At 36.3% G+C, this 18268-nt stretch overlaps 1 protein-coding gene across 22 annotated transcripts in view; it reads right to left on the bottom strand.

The window, feature by feature from the left end:
* Positions 1-18268, bottom strand: part of LOC138327607 (C-Jun-amino-terminal kinase-interacting protein 4-like) — an 83870-nt gene that overhangs the window by 48261 nt on the left and 17341 nt on the right. For 14 of the 22 annotated variants that reach the window (XM_069273837.1, XM_069273822.1, XM_069273821.1 and 11 more), the window contains 7 exons: positions 17198-17233; positions 14766-14798; positions 12499-12516; positions 8671-8728; positions 3671-3727; positions 3236-3383; positions 1750-1949 (listed from right to left, as the gene is read on the bottom strand). In XM_069273837.1, coding sequence (XP_069129938.1) covers positions 1750-1949; positions 3236-3383; positions 3671-3727; positions 8671-8728; positions 12499-12516; positions 14766-14798; positions 17198-17233 — 550 coding nt within the window. The remainder of the gene's footprint in view (positions 1-1749; positions 1950-3235; positions 3384-3670; positions 3728-8670; positions 8729-12498; positions 12517-14765; positions 14799-17197; positions 17234-18268) is intronic. The other 8 variants (XM_069273831.1, XM_069273839.1, XM_069273823.1 and 5 more) reach the window with 7 other exon arrangements.

The raw sequence follows: 18268 nt of genomic DNA, 5'->3' as shown, positions 1-18268 counted from the left end.
CCATTACTGTAATTCAAATGGATTTCGTAACTAAACAGGAGTGTTTACAAATACACTGGTACTCAATGTTTTAAATGATATAAACAAATAACATACAACTGCATAATGCTGAAACTGATAACTAAAACCATTTAACAACCATTAAAGGAACTTCAACAACTGGACCATCACAGACAACCAATGAGATCACATGTTACATAAAAAATATTTCCCATCAAACCTCGCACACCTCCTCTTCCTCGCATTCCTGTTCTACCTAATAGATTCTATAGAGAAATGCCACATAAAGAACTGAGGTATATAGAAAATAAATATCATTATGGACGTGTTTGTAACTTGGAAGCATTACAGGCACTTTTAGATAGTATTTTTCAGTCAGATAATTTGTGTTTTAGAATCGCTCTTGCGTTTTGTCGGAGTCGGTTCTGGGGAGGGTGCGACAAGGTTACCAAAACTGAAACAATTACAGAAATACTGTTAATGTATACATGGCATGTTACAATTGAGTAGCAACATTCTAGAAATAAAAGTGTCCACTATCTAAAAGAGATGAAAAACAATCCAATATCTCATTTCAGAGATTTTGGGTTACTGATGCTATATATGTGGAGAAAATATTAAAAGATTTCAAAGAGAAACTATTCTCCCCTACCATATGATGGAAACATTTAAATCAAACATTCATTGCCATATCTGCCTTGGAATATCTAATAAAGAATATGCAAATTTTTTATATTTAGTTTTTCAACAAAATAGGTATGGGAGAAAATCTTTCAATATTTTATCATGTCTGATTTTTAATGGTAACATTTCATTACATTTTATGGAAATTTAAGTCAAAATCTAAATTTTGGTAAAAGTACAAGATGTCTGATATACAATTCATTTCACAGAAAAGTTTAATAAGGTTATGAGTTAAAATCGAATAGGGTTCTTAGTGAAATCTGACATGATACAATACTAAATATATAGAAAGATAAAGTACAACATACAGTTTTACGCTTCAATCTAATAAGCATCACGGTAGAGCTACACAACACAGGTAACAAATCATAAAATAATGTCTAGTTAAAGATGCAACACTATAATCTAGGTACACCACTTGTAGGACAAAATTAAAACCTCCCATGGCACCAGAATTCATTTATTTAAAGCAAAGAAAAGGATTTTTTGTTCCACCAAGACATTTTGTTGCACAAGTGATGTCATCTTCTACATACTGATACTGACTAAATATCATGCTGAATTAGTCATCAATTCTTGTTATCTTATATACTATTACACTAAAGTTTCTGCATACTGGGGTATTTTCAAGCGACTCAAATATTCATACTGTCAGCAAGCACAACAGCATATACAAATAAAATATCACATCAGAAATATTACATACTGGATAAACAAAATGGAAAGGATTCACAAATTATGGTGATGAAGATTTCTTTTCCTATTAAACAATGGTTTATATATTTACTTTTAAAATTTTGTTTACTCATTTCATTGACTGAACCTTTTATTCACAAAGTCAAACTTTGTTGTCAATGCTAAAAGACAAAACAATTTCAAAAATGAAATAATTTTTTCTAGAAAGAAAAGCAGTTATGACAACATGCATTTCCTTCATCAACCAATCAGTGATCAACCAATCAGAATTTCTGATAGATAACCACGTATTTTCAGGGGAATCAATCAGAATTTCTGATAGATAACCATGTCTTCTAGATTACACATATACAACATGTAGGTACTTACAAGTTCCAGATGGACGACTTTTTCTGTTTGCTGGGTGTGGTGTTAGCCTCTGGATGTTCCCGCGATGCTCTGATCATCTCTGTCCAGCGGACAGCCTCCTGTAGCTCCATCAGTCTCTCCTTGTACTGGTTCCGTTCCATAAGGACACGGGCCATCTCCACACGTGTGAACCTCTTCCTCTGGGCCATAGGTACATCATCCTGTTGATCAGAGAAATTTTTCAGTGGAAAATGGCAGACACCTTTTGTTTTTAACTGCAAATCCACTTCATATTCAAAAACTATAATTATTATAATCCTTTGAGTAGGAGTTCATCATTACACAGTTTAATGTCTCTGTAGGTAATATCGAGATGATTGAAATAGCAAGTTAGTTTCTTAGTTATCATATCACTCTATCATACTCCCCAACTACATTTGACAAACCCTTCACCTTGGATTTATGAGTTTGAAACCCATGTTGTGTAGTTGCCAGGTACTGACTGAAGGTCAGTGTTTTTATCCTAGTACTCCAGTTTCCTCAAACTCTTAAACCTAGAATGTCCTTAGAGGGACAAACAAACCAAACCAAATCATATCATATGTTCATACCCTTTTATAGATTGGTTTTATTTTGTTAGAAAAGTCTCCCTTGTCCAGGGATGTGATGTAAGCTTCAGTATAATATTTGTATGAGAGATGACAGTGTGTTAGTCACTATGTATATGTTTTTGTGTGAAGTTAGCCTAATGTAAGTTATTTAATGACAGTCACCACTTGTACACCACTTGTACACCACTTGCACACCCCTTGTACACTCCTTGTACACCACTTGTACACCCCTTGTACATAACTTATACATCACTTGTACACCCCTTGTACATCACTTGTACACCACTTGTACACTCCTTGTACACCACTTGTACCCCCCTTGTACACCACTTGTACACCACTTGCACACCACTTGTACGCTCCTTGTACACAACTTGCACACCCCTTGTACACCCTTGTACACCACTGTACCCCCTTGTACACCACTTGTACACCACTTGCACGCCACTTGTACACCACTTGTACACCCTTGTACGCCACTTGTACACCACTTGTACACCACTTGTACACCCCTTGTACGCCACTTGTACACCACTTGTACACCACTTGTACACCCCTTGTACACCACTTGTACGCCACTTGTACACCACTTGTACACTCCTTGTACACAACTTGCACACCACTTGTACGCCACTTGTACACCACTTGCACACCACTTGTACACCACTTGTACATCACTTGTACACCACTTGTACACCCCTTGTACGCCACTTATACACCCCTTGTACGCCACTTGCACACCACTTGTACGCCACTTGTACACCCCTCGTACACCACTTGTACCCCCCTTGTACACCACTTGTACACCCCTTGTACGCCACTTGTACCCCCCTTGTACACCACTTGTACGCCACTTGTACACCACTTGTACATCACTTGTACACCACTATACCCACCTCTTCTTCGTCTTTGTTTCCCGACGTTTTCTTCTCCAACTCCTCTTTGGTTTTCTTGAGATCATCTTCTAAGTCCTTGATTCTGCCCTGTAGCTTCGTCTTCACAGCTTGGAGTGATGTGATTTCTTCACGCAGAATCTCTTGTTCACTGTTTAAAATACATTAAACTTTAATATCAATCTCTGCCTCTTTAACGGTTATTCAATTATTTTTTCATTTTTGAAAATTTTACCTTAAAAATTTTCGAATTACATTGGATTTTTTTGTTGTATTTCATTCTAATATTTCTGAATATAATAAAAGTACAAACTGTTTTTTTAAAACTGATTTTGATCTACATTTTCAAAGAAGTAAATGGATTTTTTTTCCTAAATCAAAAAGTTTAATCCTTTAAATTATAGATGTCACGTGACAAAATATGAAATTATTTTTTACCTGGATAATTCATCAACTTTAGCGATGAGATCATCTTTGACGATGTTCAAGGCATTTCTGGAAAAAAAAGACAAATCAATGATTTAACTTTTTCACAATACTGATGAAGTGTCTCACCTCCCAAAAGGCTCAGTACAGTAACAATCCCCTTCAGCTCAATGACAAGACCATCAATCTCAAAAGGCTCAATTAAATTAGCTCATCCACTCAAAAGGCTCAATTAAATTAGCTCATCCACTCAAAAGGCTCAATTAAATTAGCTCATCCACTCAAAAGGCTCAATCAAATCAGCTCATCCACTCAAAAGGCTCAATTAAATCAGCCCATCCACTCAAAAGGCTCAATTAAATTAGCTCATCCACTCAAAAGGCTCAATTAAATTAGCTCATCCACTCAAAAGGCTCAATCAAATCAGCTCATCCACTCAAAAGGCTCAATTAAATCAGCTCATCCACTCAAAAGGCTCAATCAAATTAGCTCATCCACTCAAAAGGCTCAATTAAATTAGCTCATCCACTCAAAAGGCTCAATTAAATTAGCTCATCCACTCAAAAGGCTTCATCCACTCAAAAGGCTCAATTAAATCAGCTCATCCACTCAAAAGGCTCAATCAAATTAGCTCATCCACTCAAAAGGCTCAATTAAATTAGCTCATCCACTCAAAAGGCTCAATTAAATTAGCTCATTCACTCAAAAGGCTCATTAATAAGCCAATTAATGAGCCACTCAATTCTAAAAGGTCAATAAGTTCAATAATCTGAAAAAAATTAATAAGCCCATAAATCCTGTATCGCTCACCTGGTTTGTAATGCCAAGTAATGTTCTGAATATAAGTTCATTGTTTCTTTTCTGAAGAAATTTGGATATTTACCTCTTATTCCCCTATTGGGCCCCACTCTTTCTCCTCCAGGGGGGTCAAAGCCAAAATTTATACGAATTCTGTTAACCCCAAGGATGTTTCTGGCCAAATTTGGTTACAATCCATGCAGAACTCTAAGACAAGTAGAATTTTTTAGGATTTACCTCTATTTCCCCTATTGGGCCCCGCCCTTCCTGCCCCCGGGGGGTCAGAGCCAAAATTTATACAAGTTCTGTTCCCCTTCCCCCAAGGATGTTTCTGGCCAAATTTGGTTACAATCCATGCAGAACTCTAGGACAAGTAGCAATTTATAGGATTTACCTCTATTTCCCCAATTGGGCCCCATCCCTCCTGCCCCCTGGGGGTCAGAGCCAAAATTTATACAAGTTCTGTTCCCCTTCCCCCAAGGATGTTTGTGGCCAAATTTGGTTACAATCCATGCAGAACTCTAGGACAAGTAGCGATTTATAGGATTTACCTCTATTTCCCCTATTGGGCCCCGCCTCTCCTGCCCCAAGGGGGTCAGAGCCAAAATTTATACAAGTTCTGTTCCCCTTCCCCCAAGGATGTTTCTGGCCAAATTTGGTTACAATCCATGCAGAACTCTAGGACAAGTAGCGATTTATAGGATTTACCTCTATTACCCCTATTGGGCCCAGCCCCTCCTGCCCCCAGGGGGTCAGAGCCAAAATTTATACAAGTTCTGTTCCCCTTCCCCAAGGATGTTTTGGCCAAATTTGGTTACAATCCATGCAGAACTCTAGGACAAGTAGCGATTTATAGGATTTACCTCTATTACCCCTATTGGGCCCACCCCTCCTGCCCCCGAGAGGTCAGAGCCAAAATTTATACAAGTTCTGTTCCCCTTCCCCCAAGGATGTTTCTGGCCAAATTTGGTCAAATCCATAGAGAACTCTAGGACAAGTAGCGATTTATAGGATTTACCTCTATTACCCCTATTGGGCCCAGCCCCTCCTGCCCCCAGGGGGTCAGAGCCAAAATTTATACAAGTTCTGTTCCCCTTCCCCCAAGGATGTTTCTGGCCAAATTTGGTTACAATCCATGCAGAACTCTAGGACAAGTAGCGATTTATAGGATTAACCTCTATTACCCCTATTGGGCCCAGCCCCTCCTGCCCCCAGGGGGTCAGAGCCAAAATTTATACAAGTTCTGTTCCTCTTCCCCCAAGGATGTTTGTGGCCAAATTTGGTTACAATCCATGCAGAACTCTAGGACAAGTAGCGATTTATAGGATTTACCTCTATTACCCCTATTGGGCCCACCCCTCCTGCCCCCGAGAGGTCAGAGCCAAAATTTATACAAGTTCTGTTCCCCTTCCCCCAAGGATGTTTCTGGCCAAATTTGGTCAAATCCATAGAGAACTCTAGGACAAGTAGCGATTTATAGGATTTACCTCTATTACCCCTATTGGGCCCAGCCCCTCCTGCCCCCAGGGGGTCAGAGCCAAAATTTATACAAGTTCTGTTCCCCTTCCCCCAAGGATGTTTTGGCCAAATTTGGTTACAATCCATGCAGAACTCTAGGACAAGTAGCAATTTATAGGATTTACCTCTATTACCCCTATTGGGCCCACCCCTCCTGCCCCCGAGAGGTCAGAGCCAAAATTTATACAAGTTCTGTTCCCCTTCCCCCAAGGATGTTTCTGGCCAAATTTGGTCAAATCCATAGAGAACTCTAGGACAAGTAGCGATTTATAGGATTTACCTCTATTACCCCTATTGGGCCCCGCCCCTCCTGCCCCCTGGGGGTCAGAGCCAAAATTTATACAAGTTCTGTTCCCCTTCCCCCAAGGATGTTTCCGGCCACATTTGGTTACAATCCATGCAGAACTCTAAGACAAGTAGCGAATTATAGGATTTACCTCTATTACCCCTATTGGGCCCCGCTCCTCCTGCCCCAAGGGGGTCAGAGCCAAAATTTATACAACTTCTGTTCCCCTTCCCCCAAGGATGTTTCTGGCCAAATTTGGTTACAATCCATGCAGAACTCTAGGACAAGTAGCGATTTATAGGATTAACCTCTATTACCCCTATTGGGCCCCGCCCCTCCTGCCCCCAGGGGGTCAGACCAAAATTTATACAAGTTCTGTTCCCCTTCCCCCAAGGATGTTTCTGGCCAAATTTGGTTACAATCCATGCAGAACTCTAAGACAAGTAGCGATTTATAGGATTTACCTCTATTACCCCTATTGGGCCCCGCTCCTCCTGCCCCAAGGGGGTCAGAGCCAAAATTTATACAAGTTCTGTTCCCCTTCCCCCAAGGATGTTTCTGACCAAATTTGGTCACAATCCATGCAGAACTCTAGGACAAGTAGCGATTTATAGGATTTACCTCTATTACCCCTATTGGGCCCCGCTCCACCTGCCCCCTGGGGGTCAGAGCCAAAATTTATACAAGTTCTGTTCCCCTTCCCCCAAGGATGTTTCTGGCCAAATTTGGTTACAATCCATGCAGAACTATAGGACAAGTAGCGATTTATAGGATTTACCTCTATTACCCCTATTGGGCCCACCCCTCCTGCCCCCTGGGGGTCAGAGCCAAAATTTATACAAGTTCTGTTCCCCTTCCCCCAACGATGTTTGTGGCCAAATTTGGTTACAATCCATGCAGAACTCTAAGACAAGTAGCGATTTATAGGATTTACCTCTATTACCCCTATTGGTCCCCGCCCCTCCTGCCCCCAGGGGGTCAGAGCCAAAATTTATACAAGTTCTGTTCCCCTTCCCCAAGGATGTTTTCTGGCCAAATTTGGTTACAATCCATGCAGAACTCTAGGACAAGTAGCGATTTATAGGATTTACCTCTATTACCCCTATTGGGCCCCGCTCCTCCTGCCCCAAGGGGGTCAGAGCCAAAATTTATACAAGTTCTGTTCCCCTTCCCCCAAGGATGTTTTCTGGCCAAATTTGGTTTACAATCCATGCAGAACTCTAGGACAAGTAGCGATTTATAGGATTTACCTCTATTACCCCTATTGGGCCCCGCCCCTCCTGCCCCCAGGGGGTCAGAGCCAAAATTTATACAGTTCTGTTCCCCTTCCCCCAAGGATGTTTCTGGCCAAATTTGGTTACAATCCATGCAGAACTCTAGGACAAGTAGCGATTTATAGGATTTACCTCTATTACCCCTATTGGTCCCCGCCCCTCCTGCCCCCAGGGGGTCAGAGCCAAAATTTATACAAGTTCTGTTCCCCTTCCCCCAAGGATGTTTGTGGCCAAATTTGGTTACAATCCATGCAGAACTCTAGGACAAGTAGCGATTTATAGGATTTACCACTATTACCCCTATTGGGCCCCGCCCCTCCTGCCCCCGGGGGGTCAGAGCCAAAATTTATACAAGTTCTGTTCCCCTTCCCCCAAGGATGTTTGTGGCCAAATTTGGTTACAATCCATGCAGAACTCTAGGACAAGTAGCGATTTATAGGATTTACCTCTATTACCCCTATTGGGCCCCGCTCCTCCTGCCCCAAAGGGGTCAGAGCCAAAATTTATACAAGTTCTGTTCCCCTTCCCCCAAGGATGTTTCTGGCCAAATTTGGTTACAATCCATGCAGAACTCTAGGACAAGTAGCGATTTATAGGATTTACCTCTATTTCCCCTATTGGGCCCCGCCCCTCCTGCCCCCTGGGGGTCAGAGCCAAAATTTATACAAGTTCTGTTCCCCTTCCCCCAAGGATATTTCTGGCCAAATTTGGTTACAATCCATCCAGAACTCTATGACTAGTAGCGATTTAAAGGAAATGTTGACGGACGGACGACGGACGGACGGACGACGGACGGACGGACGGACGGACGGACGGACGGACGGACGGACGGACGGACGGACGGACGGACGGACGACGGACGCCGCGCCATGACATAAGCTCACTGGCCCTTCGGGCCAGGTGAGCTAAAAATTAATAAGCCCATAAATCTCCAAAAGGCTCAAGAATAAGACAATCAATCTCTGTTGGATCAATGATAAACTTATCTTAGATTAAATGTTGGCATTTTATTTTCCTTGTAGAGACAAATGAAAATATCTCATAGCATAAAATTAATGATCACTTAACTGCATAACTTTAATTTAATAAGGTTTTCAAGTTTTATTACCATAACAAATTGTGACCAAGATACTAACTTTGTCTCCAGGAGTTCAGTGTTCTCCAAGATAAGGTTTTCCAGCTCTTTTCCCATCCCTACAACACACAAAGTAATAAATGATCTCTCCACATCCATAACGCTGTAAAAAACCCACTTGTAACGCAATAAACACATTCATTACACAGAACTCTATAATTCAGATTAAATTGATGTCGAGATTTACTCAACAAAATTTAAAAGTACAGTTAATATTGTTACACAATAAAGAACAAAATTAAATTAATTTCAATGAATAGAGATTTTTTAGAATACTGTAGTAGAATATTTTTTTCGTCTAATTAAATGAAGAACATAAATCACGATCAGACAGGAGCATGGTTGAAATTGTCATCAGTATTGTGAAGAGGCATTTCCATTAATATCTTTTTAAAGAACAGATAAATTTTGTGTTACACATTCAACTGAAATTACAGAAAGACAAAACACAACGACATTAATCACAAGCATGCTGTTGGTGACACTTCTTCTACAACAACATTTAACAGCTTTTCAGTTCAGAAGGCCATAGCTAGCTACAATTACAAGTCCATGGCTAGCAGTCTGTATCAGATCTGTAGCTAGCTGGCTCACTGTCACACATTTGTAGCTCACTGTCACACATTTGTAGCTAATTACACTACAAATCTGTAGCTAGCTGGCTCATTGTCACACATTTGTAGCTAATTACACTATAAATCTGTAGCTAGCTGGCTCATTGTCACACATTTGTAGCTAATTACACTACAAATCTAGCTAGCTGGCTCACTGTCACACATTTGTAGCTAATTACATTACAAATCAGTAGCTAGCTGGCTCATTGTCACACATTTGTAGCGAATTACACTGCAAATCTGTAGCTAGTTTGTCAGATCAGATCCATTGTAACCAGCTAGCTGTCAAAGATTTAAAGCTCATTGTAATATAGACCTTCTTAGCTCGTTAGCTGTCACAGATGTTTAGCTACATGTAGTTAGCTGTCACAGATGTTTAGCTAGTTAGCTGTCACAGATGTTTAGCTAGTTAGCTGTCACAGATGTTTAACTAGTTAGCTGTCACAATTGTTTAGCTAGTTAGCTGTCACAGATGTTTAGCTAGTTGGTTATCACAATTGTTTAGCTAGTTAGCTGTCACAGATGTTTAGTTAGTTAGTTATCACAATTGTTTAGTTAGCTAGCTGTCAATGATGTTTAGCTAGCTAACTAGGTGTCAGATATTTAGTAAGCTAACTGTCAAAGATGTTAAGCTAGCTAACTAGCTGTCAGATATTTAGTAAGCTATCTGTCACATGTGTTTAGCTAGCTAACTAGCTGTCAGATATTTAGTAAGCTATCTATCACATGTGTTTAGCCAGCTAACTAGCTGTCAGATATTTAGTAAGCTATCTGTCACATGTGTTTAGCTAGCTAGCTAGCTGTCACAGATCTATAAAGCTAGCTAACAGTCACAAATGTTTATCTAGCTAACTGTCACAAAAGTTTAGCTATCTAGCTGTCACGGACCTGTAGCTCGCTAGCTGTCAAAGATATGTAGCTACAGCATAGCTACAAGATTTAAATTTCAATTGTCATATAATCCTATAACACATGGTAGATATTAACATTTACAACAAATCTCAAAAGCAACATAATTAACATTTTTAACTCAAAAGAAACTGAAAAGAAAATTGGCTAGGATTGGCAGGGACTATGGCACTGTAGGGTATAGCTATTTAAAACTTGAACAACCATATTCCTTGAGAGTGCATGTCTGCAGAAAGGCAATTGACTCAGACATAAACAGCAAGTGAAGAGAACCTAATTATAGAAACCGATATAAAAGTTACATGGAACACTTTGATGAAATATTACTGAAACTAATTCAAATACACTAATGTCAACAGGAGAAATGAGTCTGTCTATTTGTGGTACAGAGCAAAATGTACAGAGGGAGTTGACCAGTAAATGTTAAAATATATTGGATGAAGGGATTTCTAATTAATTTCTATCACATGGACATCTAATAACATAGAGATATTGAACACATACCAAGATACAAAATTACCTTTGTCTATTATTTTACTCTCAAAAATGACAAATGACTAGGTACTCAGATACAGCATGCTATATGTGATTACAACTATCAAAATGTGAGTAACTTTATGCCATGCATTTAGATGGTACCTTTATTGATACTAATCAATATTGTAAATAAATTTTACTGTATTCTTCATGATATAACTAATTGAGTACATGTACACAATTCCATAACCTAACAGAACATGCACATATATTTGTTAAGAACCAACCCCCCTATCTAACTTCCCATCTACATTCTCAACTCTAACTACTAATACACATATATAGGGGAAACAAGTAAGATGCTAGGCTTTGTTTTTATACTTTTATAATGAGATGGAGAAGAATTGGGGTGGAGGGTGTTTTCATGCCATGTCAAGCCAAGTTCCCAGTTCTTGTGAACTACTAAAGCCATCACATGTACACACAACATTAAACAATTCTGTTGCTCCACTACAGGCAAATCAATGTGAAGTACCGATATCAAAATAAGCTTGGGCAAAGTAAAACAATATAAATCACTACAATAACGCCATTAGATAACATTCCATAACATTGCACCCAAATCTCATTGCCTTCTGCCGGGTTCTTTGAAGAAGTCTTTTTTTCTTCTTTTTTGAATAATATATGGAGTTTCTTTTGGACAAAAGATCTGGTGATTGCATGGTGTGTAAATGTGGTGCAAAGAAGGGCCACAGTCCACCCTCAGTTGAGACAGTCTCATTCTTCTTTATTCTTCACAAAATGTATTATTCTAATATTGAGTTCACTCTTTGCAAACAGAATTCCATGAAATATTGAATTTTTACAGCTAACATTCTTTAGAAAAATTTCATGTTGATAAAATCTATGAAAATTCAAAGATTGCAAAAACAATGTAGAAGAATTTTGAACCAAATTACTCATCTGTGGCACATTCTATTATTGAATTTCATGCCTTGTGCCAGCACTGTCAGCGAAATTGATAGAATCAGTCAAGACAGAAATAGCATTACATAAGACAATGATTGTATTGTAGCATCTATTGTTACCCAAAACACAAATGTTTTTACATAGTGCTGGTGTGAAGTGACTGGCAGTGCTGCCAGATTTGGACTGTTGGAATGTTGTGACAACAATGTATGACAGTGTGGGCCAAAAACAATTACAGCCTTCGACGTCAGCTAAAGCCAACATGTTCTCTTTGTAAAGTTAACGATGAAAATGCGGAGTCAATTTTATAGGTTGGTTCTTTTCCTTCATTAATTTTGCTTTATCTTCATAGCAGAACCACAAACTACTTAATTTAACCAATGTTGTTCTTCAATTTCTTAAATTGAAACAAACTGATCTTATTCTCTCATATCTACCATCCAATATTTTTTTTTATTTCTGTTATTTTTTTCAACATAGGGACCTATTGATTGATGTGATAAAACACAACCATCACACTTCGATGGAATAACAGGTTCTGCTTGAGTGAACATGTTGGAAATGCCGAGTCTACAAACTGTTTAATCAGGCCATGCAGTAAGAAGGAAATTAGCCCAATTTCTTTTAAATGCAAATATCGAAGAATCTCTTCATAAAGACACTTGCTTTCAAAAACATTATACATCTATTTTGTCAAATAATTTGTTCTAAAGTTTTATTAGATTTTAATGTGCCTCAAAGAAATTTAGAAAGCAGTGTCCAAATGAAGAAGATATATAATTAGGATTAACGAGAAGCAATCAAATGCAGAAAAAAGTGCTAAGAAAAGAAATAATACAGTCCAACCATAAACTGCTTACCAAAGAAATTATCACTAACTGTTGAGGCAAAAATGGAAACAAAAATGTCATTAATGTTCTACATGTGAATATTAATAGGTTTTCCTAATGAAATGTGAAATCTAATTGCGATTATGCAATGTCATGAACAATACAAATGGATTAAAATTAGAAAAGGACTATGATATTAATTAATGACAATGAGGTTACAATGGGAAAGGGACCATAAGTTGCTCACCATTAACTTCTTATCTTAGGGCTATTCTGTCTTTGCATATAACAGAGTTATCTACCCTTGTGGGAAGGCATAAATTGACGTCACTATTTCATAAGCGAAAATTATGATGTGTCACTCACGAAATGAAGACGTTACTATCAATACCTGCTAATAAGGATAGATAATTCTATTATATGAAATTACAGAATAAATGTACAGTTAAACGTAGGTAAACATCATAGTAAAACTTATTAGTCAAAAATAGAGAAAACAGTTTGCTTTGGAATAACAAATAAAGCCAGCCTACGTTATTTGAGTGATACCAGCTTAAGTTAATGAGGTTCACCTGTAAACATTTCTCACAAAATATCTAATGTTTTATGTATAAAGATTTACATCACTTGTTTTAATTTATGATTTATCCCTATATTTGCCTTCAAAATGGTGGTATTTGCTAAATCTTATCAGATAATTTAGCCACATATAATTTATTTAGGTACATGGGTCATATCTACAACATTCTAATACATTATCTACACATAGACGATAGATATGTCACCACAACACCACACATTTCAATATCTCACAAAACACAACACTCTGTTAGTAGGGATAATGACAATGAATTGTATTTTTAAACATAAATTCCAAATAGTTGAACTTCTATATGTGCTTGTTACATGAAAATTGAATGTTTTAATGACGAGTATGCCATATTTTAAGAAATTACCAAAGCACAAAATGAAAGCAGACTTGATATAAAGTTGCCATTTGGAGCTGGGTATGAGCCAAAGAATGTGCAAGGAATGTTGGGAAATGAAACATTAAAGTCTGGCTGAGAGAATGTGCAAATATAGCAAGAACCCCTATAGGAAAATGCTCTTTTCTATTGTGACAATTTTCTTTCGAATCAACAATTCTGTTGCAGACTACTTTTACATTAAGGTTTTCTTTTACCATTAATCCTACTGTAAGTCATACTTATTTCCCTTGTTTTCTAGGTTGAATCCTGACTATGCAATAGTAATATGGTGTGCTATGTAAGACTCTTTATCACAAAAAACATTAGTACATATACATGTAGTATGTCTATATGTCACAGACTGATAGCGGCCAAATTCAGTCACCATTGCACAGCATGGTGTAGCATTGAGCCTAATTTCTCCCAAAGTGGTCCCAGTAAGGCAGGGTACAACCATAAGTTTGAATGTCATAAGATGTAGTCTTCATATAAAGCATATCTCAACCGTGTATTAAAATTTCATGATTTGGAGAAAAGCAATTTTGGGTTGTTGCCCTTTCTAATTACTTCCCATTTCAATGTAAATAGGTTATACCGGTAACTGTTCTACTTATTGGTAATGATCCTGGCTGTTAATAAGGTGTTAATTAATCAAACAAACAAACAAACAAGTGAAAACAGGATTGTTTCCCTTGGTCATTAAACTGGTTCTGGTGTTCCCACATTGTGATGAAAAATCATAGGATCGAACCCTAACCCTGGAAACAGAATGGGCTAGAAAACCATGGCCAGGAGATGGAGAATATATATCAGGATAAAAATGGGCAAGTGATAAATAAAACCTTCTGTTTATATTACGTCATGTAAAAATTATTTTAAAAAAACATCTTGTTATACTATAGCAAAAATAACATTAAATAGCTGACTAATTCTCAGCACTCCTTTTCAAGTTAAACAGTTTTTGTCTCACAGCTGCAAGCATATAAATTATTTACACAGCTGCAAAATACTATTTTCTTTTGCTATTGGGAGAACCTTACCAACTTCAATAAAAAAAATTCTTTAAATTTTTTTTTTTTTAACAAATGGAAAGAAAAACAAATGCATGTAATTATAATATGCAATAAATAGCTTCATGTATAATGATGAAAATTAAAAGCAAATCAAACATCATAATCTTTAGAATGTGACATAAGCATGCTGATGAAATGTGAAATAAACATGGAGTTTTGTAATTAGGTGATGGAAAGATTGAGGGAGAGAGATTGATGGACAGATGAGTGGCTGACAGGATGAGTGAGAGATGAGAGAGAAACAAGTGTTTCGTACCAGTGGAGCGCAGCTCAGTCTCCTCATCACTGTCTGTGGGCCGACAACGATCACAAGGAAACAGAAACATGCTAAATCAACACGATATACACAAAGCAACAGAAAAGAAAATTGTGCAACATGCTTTTTTCTTGTCTTATTCTTTGAAAACAATATCAGACTTCCTGGTAACTTAAATAGATTTACTTCACATTAAACAAAAAATTCTTCCCCAAAATAACAAAACATTTCTTGTGTAATCAAAGTTCTTGTATCAAATTGAAAAAATTCATAAATGAGCACAAGATTTACCAATCATCTAGATCTCTTAATAATTACTTTGATTAATGCTAATTAAAATCATATTAATTGCTGTAAAATAAATACTTTTCTGAATCAGTTGTTAAAATAAAACTGAACTTCGTTACTGACAGAAATCATTTTTTCATACTCATAGTTTGATTATTTGATTAGAAGTTGATAGCTACATTTTTTTTTCATTTATCATTTTAGTCCATTTTCTAAATAAGTAGTTTAGTGGGTACAAATTTTCGGAGATATTCTCAAAAATGAATCTCAAATACAGAGCAAAATGTTCTTAACAAAATACCTAAAGTCTTTTCAGTTATTATGTACAATCTACCTTTATGTATTATGGTAAAATTCATATTTCAGTGAATATTGATTTTACCTAGTAATACAATAACAATATAATTAAGCTATAAATCTTCAGAAAACTGTAAGGACAGTATGAAGCCTTGAATATGTCCTAACAGATATACAAAGTGTATCTCAGTGTCTGTATGAATTAGTTGTTTCATTAAGCCCGCTATGTTCCTGATGAGAAATCCAATACACGATTTTCTCCTGCCAGACTCACCAAGGCCAAGGGACTTAGCTGGACTTAATAGCTAGTCAGATTGTCCCATCAATGCCACCACTGAACCAGCTGTCTGGAGCAGACTTTATCTCTTATTTTAATGAGCTGGCTACAGAATCGTAAATCTTACTGATTTACCGTTCAACAAAACCCATCAACTACTTAATACATCTTATAATAACCTAACATAAATCTACTCAATACATCTTATAATAACCTAACATAAATGTTGAATGTTACATTTGTTAAAATGCTCAACTGCTGACAGAACATAGTCAATAATTGGAGTTTACTCATGTCAATGAATGTCTCATTAACACAAAAAAGTTATGAAATAAATTGTTTTGATTTTGGCAGACACACAATTAGTACTTCATTCACTATAGGGCATAGTGCCATGGTTTTTCCCAGAAAGCATTTAATCATTTTTAATATTTTTTTTAATCTTGAAGTAAAATAAGAAGCTCAAACTTTTCAATGGTGGTAATGGTATAAAATAAATCACTTTTGTAATGCAAGAAAATTAGGAATTTTTCTGCTGCTGTTTTTGATAGCGGAAAAATACCATTGTCAGTGGTGTAACATCTTTATATATATTTATCCTCAGCAAAATAATTTGTTTCAATAGTAGCAAATGATATCTAATGAAATGATAAAAATATTTTCTGTTAGATACACAAGAAGATATATAATCTTGATAAATCAGATACCGAATACAAACTTTTGTCATTCTTATACAATAAGTTTTGCTGATTGTTCATAACTTCTTTGATTACATATATATTACTTTGATATAATATGTGATAGACAGAATAGAGAGAGAAATAGTAGTACCAGCCAAAGATTCAGTATCTAGTTTATGATGAGGAACAAACCAACATTCCAGAGTATATAGATTTTTAGTTAGTAGTACATACATATATACACAGCTACTTATATAAAAACAAATTTTAATGTTTATACTGCAGACATATTTGTTTTCATTTGGTTGCTGGTTTCTGTTGTTGTTTTTTTTAAAGAAATATACATATAAATATGAACAGTCAAATCATTTTCTTAATAATTTTTTGTAAATCTTCTTCCCAAAAAGAATGAAAATTATCTTTTCTTGTGACAGAAAATCATATATACACCATGTAAAATTGATTTCTATGTTCTGGCAATGTTTTTCAATTTTTCATTTTAGTTGACATTTTTGTGTGTGAAAATAAGGAATAATTTTCCCCCTATAATTTCGCTATAAAAAAAGAAAGATATATATCTTCCATTTTTAATCAATTTTGGACTTCCTCATCTACAGATAAAACAAATAAATCCTCTGCTGCAGGAAACACATTATTACAAACTAAAATATTAGTAGTAAATATATATATCTATTTACATATAATCATGCTGATTCACTAAAATGTTACATCTAGATTAAATAAAAATCCATACATCAAGCAAAATTTAAAACTGAGACAAAGATAAATGCCATACGCTGACAAACAGAATAGAACAGAATTCATTCTGGGGTTGCTAACACAGACCATGACGACATTTATAGTGCAGAGTCGTTGGTAAGCTTTCTCACCTGATGACGAATAGTCCCCGGGAGTCACTTCTCTCCCTTTGATTTACAACAGAGTCGAGATTTATATCAGTATACATGTGACAACCTTTTATCATGATATTTATTCAAAGCGATTCAATTCCGTCTTTGCATATTAAAGAGTTATCTGCCTTTGTGGGTAGGTACTTGTTGTGACCTCATTTGTTTGAGAGCATAATGTCATATTTTTCAGAAAGTAATGTTTGCTCACAATAAATGACATCATATTTGATACCTTCCTGCAAGGGAGATAACTCTGTAATATTCAAACAAAGAATACTTCGTGTAACTGTCTATATTTTCCTACCTTTCTCAATTATGTTTGATTTTCTTTACTGTCATTTACAAAAAACTTATTACAGACCGTCCTCCAAAAAAATTTAATTAATTTGAACACAACGCATTATAAATCCTAAAATCTGAAAAACATGGTATGAGTGGCAAAGTGGCATTACTATCACTAAATAGGGATAAAATTTATGAACTTTTATTGACTAATTTGTAAAAGCAAAAGCATAGAATACTAAAGTATATAGCTACAGCAATGATGTACCATATCTTAGGAAATCACTTGATTTGAACATTCTGATAACTTAACCTATCCAAATTAGGCTAGCATAGGAAATTTATAGATTAACTTTCTAAAAGTAATTAACACAATTAGAATCTAATCTTCACTTTTATCTGGAACTTTTTATTTATTAAATTTAGCACTACTGAAGCCTTTCAGTCATATTTCTTAAGCGGAAAATTTCTTTATCCAATTTTAATTTTGATATTGCAAATAATTATGCAAGTCATAAAACAACACCTTGTAATGAACAGCAAACCTGCAGTAATTACACCATCACCATGGATACCAGAATCATTAGGAGTAATATTTCAGTTAACCAATATACAGATGCATACATATTACATGTTTTTGAAGCAGGCAATAAAAACATTAAGATTTAACAGCCTTTGTTTATTAGACACAAACACATCAATATTATGTAAGCTCAATACGATGTTATGCATACATCGCACTTATTATCAGAATATTGCGTTGAAATT

The sequence above is a fragment of the Argopecten irradians genome, chromosome 7, assembly GCF_041381155.1.
Source record: "Argopecten irradians isolate NY chromosome 7, Ai_NY, whole genome shotgun sequence".
Lineage (NCBI taxonomy): Eukaryota > Metazoa > Mollusca > Bivalvia > Pectinida > Pectinidae > Argopecten > Argopecten irradians.
This window is presented reverse-complemented; position numbering and strand designations above follow the sequence as displayed.